General features: G+C 31.3%; 1 protein-coding gene across 1 annotated transcript in view; it reads right to left on the bottom strand.

The window, feature by feature from the left end:
• The window catches only part of LOC117119579 (ras-related protein Rab-40C-like), a gene marked incomplete at both ends in the record, with an annotated part of 7,367 nt that extends 2,831 nt beyond the window's left edge, over positions 1–4,536 (bottom strand). The window contains 2 exon segments of the mRNA XM_033264405.1: positions 2,443–2,581; positions 4,476–4,536. Of these exon segments, the coding sequence (XP_033120296.1) occupies positions 2,443–2,581; positions 4,476–4,536 (200 nt within the window).
• Positions 4,537–5,974: the final 1,438 nt, after the last annotated feature.

Below are 5,974 nucleotides of genomic sequence, written 5' to 3'. Positions count from 1 at the left end.
CGTTGGTACGTGTTGGTTAGTCTACAAACGTCGCCTAAAGTAATTGATTTTACCCGGCAGAACGAAAGAAGGAAACTCCGCTTTTCAGTCGTCTTAGGCCCTTGTTTTTTGACAAACAATGACCTTTCAGAGGTCAAATTGCTGTCAAGAATATGAATTGGCTGCTTCGCAGCAATAAAAATAATTACAAAATAACTGGAATGTAATTTGAATTTTAAATATTAAACAATAAATCCAGTTATGTATCAGAAAACAATATACTTCAACCTGACAAAGATATGATAAACAAATATACTTTTTAAAGGTTTAGAGTATTTCCAACAGTATTAATATTACATATTTTATGTATTTTTCTCTATGAAATGACATTGAAGACACTTGACAGTTGACTTGCTTTCTAATAATTTCAAACAAATTCTTGCTCTTAATATTACAGCAACTCAGCTCGCTTGCTATAAAATTTCCATGGTAACTAAAATTTGTGATTTATTTGATATTAGATCTCATTTAGTGTTACGTGCATAAAATAACATATAGTAGGTTTAACATGACCTGCAGTAACAAGAATCTAAAACAACAGTGCATAAATTGATAATTATGTAGTAAGCTTAACATGGAGTAGATTAAAAATGAATACGCCTCTGGGATGAGGTTCCTGTATACGTTAGAGACAACCTTTTACTTAGTCTGATTTTTTTAGCATCGATTTTTTGAATATTTTAACACATAATATTGGCAATATTCATTATAATTTATAATAATGAAATAAATAATAATTTATATAATAATAATAACAATAATAATGTTACTAGAACCTACCATCAGGGGAACTGAGACAGTGGAGAAATTAGACAACAAATAAAAAAACGGGAAAATAACACAAGAGATACTCCCCATAAGTCCGATTTGGAGAAATTATAATAATAACAATAATAATAATAATAATAATAATAATAATAATAATATTAATAATAATAATAATTTGTAAATAGTAATTATGATTTGTTTTTAAATCCATACTGAGGTTTCTTTACTTTGTTTGAAATTTTAATATGGCATTTTATTAATTTTATGTATATTTTTAGCACTTTTATTTTTCTTGAATCGTAAACTTTTAGCAATTTTACCCGTTTTTGCTCAAGAACCAAAGTGAAATGCACAGCCAAGGATTGAAACCCAACCTCGACGTAGGAAACTAAAGTCTTCCAGCAACACAAAATCCCTTCCTTTTAGGCAAATAGAATAGGTTTTTTTCATTTTTTTTTTTTTTGGCGGTGCGGGGGGTGGGGGAAATGGTCTTATACATGGGGATTCTCGTGTGCATGACAGAACGAACATGACATTGTTTTTCAAGGTGGCAGATGCATTTAAACAACTGTCCTGTGATTCAATGGCCTATCTAAAACTAGGCCTATATTCCGGTGAAAAAATCAGACATCACTCGAGCATCAAAAAGAGAAGGGAACATCCTAATTGTAGTTATATAGTAGACCTAGGTATATGCACCTAGGCATTGGTCTTTACTTCAAGCTAGGCCAGCCTTTGCCTAAACTTTCTTTCTTGACGTCGTAGGTTAGTTTTTGCCCCACAACAACCAATCCAACCACACACCCATCACAAGGAAGACCGCCCACTTATGTAACAAGTTATTTTTAGCAGAGAGAGTATTTGCGGAGAACGCGAGTCTTCATGCTGTGAATCAACGATGTGATCAGCCCACTGGGAGGGTCTCTTTTTTTAGGTGTGGACAAGTTTAAAGAATGGGCTTTGCATTTTCAACTTTACAGTGGGGATCTCAATGTCTGATCTAATCAATTGGAAGAGTTTAAAGTTGAGTTTTTTGCGAAGTTGTTTTTATGCAGTTAAAATAAATGATGCGATAAGAAAAAAATAAATAAATAAATAAAATTATTCCCGCATCAGAATTTCCAAAATTGTTGACGCAGGCGGGAGAGATAATATAATAATTTAGCCTGGCCTGCACATGCACACTCTGATAATATGCACGATTTGTTAAAATATTGCGGTTTACAGTAACCAAACATAATTTTAAAATACATAGTTATTATATTGTACATAAACCAATCATCAATCACTACAGCATCTTGACTTTTTAGCTGATAACATTAACATGACTGAATACACTGTTTTCAATCAGTTGTAACCACCATATTCAATGTTTCATTTCAGAAAATTAGAATACAGGCAATTTGACAGAATTTAATTATTTTCTTAATGATTACACAATCTTACAATGTTATCATATCATTATCTATCTCCATGCTTCGAAATGAAGTAAATATAGAAATTTTCAATTTACTATTGAAAGTATGGCTTCAAATAAAGTAGTAATTTTCAGTTTTTTTACATCTGTTGGATATGATATGTATATCGCAGTACAGTTGTATACAGTAAAAAAGTGAAAGTCGTTTACATTCTTACTTGATCAATTTCTTTGAGCCACCTGTCAATGCCATCAAATGACCACCTGTTTGTGATGTCATAGACCACTAAAATACCCTGAACACCTCTCGAGTAGGTTCGAAGAATTGTACAAAAACGCCCCTGGCCTGATGTATCCCTATAAACAAATGCAACAACAAATGAAATCATTAATAAACAAATGATGGAGTACTGTTGATTTATCAAAACAGACTGGTTTGCCAATATATTTCGGTCACAGTTCTGGTTTGAGCAGTAAACGTCTATCCTGAATGACACAACACTGTCCGACCTGTCACACTACAGTTTAAACCATTTAAACAGTGTCAAGCAGTAACTTGCTTTGTTGTTGTATATTTTCAACACATTATAGGTTGAAGACTGATGATAACAATTTTTCATTATGCATTATGGAATGATATGGCCAATAAATTTAAAACATGTAATAATGCCAATATATTTAGACAGAAGATAAATTATTAAAAATAAATTATTTAGAAATGTATTCAGTATGCCATAATTTGATTATTAACTCTTTTATTACTGTTTTCCCTTTGATTTGAATTTTTCTTTTACTTTTGTCTCGTCAGGATCAAGCTATAAAAACAAACTTTTACGTAAGTGTTTAATCCCAGTTAATCAATTAATTAATAGATTGTTTGTATTTTTGTTCTATTTTATGCTTGTTTGCTTACTGTCAATGAATGAATGAAAGGAATGTGTTTTAAAGTAAAAGCATGCACACCACATATAAAATGTTGTTTTTTCTTAAACCATAGAGGATATCCCTTCCAGCTTATTCCAGTATGAAATCGAATTTATTGAAAAATAATTTGACATTATGTTCATTATTTAAACAATGAAATAAAATTAATGCATTATAATAAAACATAATTATAACTGTAAATGGAACATTGATACATTGAACTACAGTTTGAATGGCATAAATGTAATACAGGATAGAAGTCTGTTTAAATAAACATGACATGACATGATTTACTTGGATCGATCTGATGAACACAACTCAGATCACTTCCTTTCAATGTTAATCTTAGGAAGCATGATTGTAATTAAGGATTCATTTTGGATTTTATCCGAATACAATTTATGTGTTGAATAAAAATGAAACAATCTACTGTACCTATATAAGATATTCAGAAAGGCAGTTATATTAAAACATAATGGGTTTTTTTTTTAATTGACAATTTTTTGAATATTATTTCATTCTGTAAATTATTTTCAGTGGCAATATCATTGGCGGATCCTTGGTAGTCAAAAAATCACCAAAAAGTTTGAATTAATTTAGAAAAGTGATCAAAATGAAAAACAATAGAAAAGAGAATAAAATTGCTAAAATTCAAAGGCACCTAAGAGGCAGAGGCACATGATTCAAAAATGGGTAAGGGTACACCCAAAACAGCCCCCCCCCCCTTTCCCAACTGGCAGAAGTTAAAAAAAATCACTAAGCAAATTTGAATTCATTTAGAAAACAGATTAAAATGGCTAAAACTCTAGGACTTAGGGGACATTCCCTGGGATTCCAAAATAGGTAAGGGTACACTCTAAAACCTTCCTCTCTTGGCCATGTACTGTATTTTCTGACCCTTTCGGACATAATGACCTCAATTGCCATTCGCACCATTGAGGCAAAAATATTCTGGATATGCCACTAAATATACAGTAGTGTCAGACAAATTTATAATGTGATGTAGGCCTATACAAATAAGAAAAAAATACTATAGGCCTAATGGTAGCAATAAGAAATATGAAGAAAATAGGGATACAGATACATTCGCCAAGGTGAAATATAGAATTGTTAAATGCGAGGTCCCGACACCATTATTCCAAAATAGGAAGTAATTTAAAGTATGATTGAAAATTTGTGGAATATACAAGTAAGTCACCTGCATGTGCGATAACGTCAACAGGAAACAGGCTTTAAATCATTCTATTATTATGGATCAGCAATAAAGGACTAAGGTTCAAGATGTAATAATTTTAGTACATGTATTAATAGAAATCAGAATTCTTACCAAAGCTGTAGACGAACCCTTTTACCATCAAGTAAGATTGTTGTGGTTTTGTGTTCAACACCTGAAAGAAAATTACTTAAATATAGTTTCTGACTAAATAGCTTAATTAAATTTCTCAATAACTGTAACAAAGATTATGCAAGTTTTTATTTTTATACATACGCTCATACTCAGGAACAGCAATGAGATACAGATTTATGGATATTTACAAACTGGGGGAAAGAGGTGCAAAAAGGGTGTTATGTATTGGTAACTTATTAAACCGATTCCAAGTTTTCCAGATTTTGTTTGTGTCCAGTTCCACTCCAGAGACTGGCTTTGACAGGCGTGTTATAAATTATATTGCATTATTAATTGTATTATTTTTTTTTTAATGAACTAAACAAAAGAAAATTTGGTCATAATTTTTAGCAATTAATATTCAAAACAATTTTACTTTCATTAATGTTGATTTAAAAACATTATGCATTACATCATTGTTACAAATTATTATGAAAGTTGTGAGGATTTCGTACAGTAGTAGTAACCACAACAAAACATGTCTACTGTAGGCCTACTATTGAATCAATGTTAATCAAGTTGAAATTTAGTTTGCTACTGTACATGTTTCTTTAAGTGTAAATTTGGTAACAACTACTATAATTACCATGGTGTCCAGATCATAAACATAGGCTTCCAGTGGAGCATGTTTCTACTGCCTTATACTTAAAACATGTTTACTGTACTTAATAAATAATAATATAAATAATAATAATAATAATAATAATAATAATAATAATAATAATAATAATAATAATAATAATAATAATAATAATAAATGTGAAACATTTGGTACCTTTGCTATTGTTTATATCTAATTGTATGCGTTCTTAAGTAAATTAAAATATTATAATGAATTTGTCATCAGATTCATCATATATGAAAATTATGACAAAGTGTACAAAATCCTATCTTAATATTTTTATTAGTACAAAATAGGCACTTTCCTGGCATGGGCCAAGTTAAAATGCATTTTCCTGGGTTGGATTGGAATTATTTGGTGTGACCACCAATGATAATGCACGAAAGTATGTCAATAGACATATTTCCAGTGAGGTCCTCCTCCAGGACCGATTGGGCTGTACACTAGGAGAAAATTCCCTCCTCTTTTCCGAAAAGTGTGATGCGTTTTAAATGACGGGCACTTAACTGCACCTGACGCGATTCTATGTAGAATGCAATGCCATGACACAGGAGCAACGGAGCATATTTAATGATTGTCCATAAAGACTGCCAATGACAATCAGCACACTCTGTCGCTCACAGGGAACAGAGTCTGTTTCAACTGCATTTCTTTGAGTTGTCCAGAGATTCATTGATTCACTGGGCACCTGGCGCCCATGCTTTTTAAAAGGAGTGTAACTCATTAAAAATATACAATGCCTTTTTAAACACACACAGCAAATATCAAATGTTGAACATGTATCTAACTTCAGAAGGAGATTTTACTGTAGAACAAG

The sequence above is a fragment of the Anneissia japonica genome, unplaced genomic scaffold, assembly GCF_011630105.1.
Source record: "Anneissia japonica isolate Jap-2015-1 unplaced genomic scaffold, ASM1163010v1 scaffold50483_len18214_cov240, whole genome shotgun sequence".
Taxonomy (NCBI): domain Eukaryota; kingdom Metazoa; phylum Echinodermata; class Crinoidea; order Comatulida; family Comatulidae; genus Anneissia; species Anneissia japonica.
This window is presented reverse-complemented; position numbering and strand designations above follow the sequence as displayed.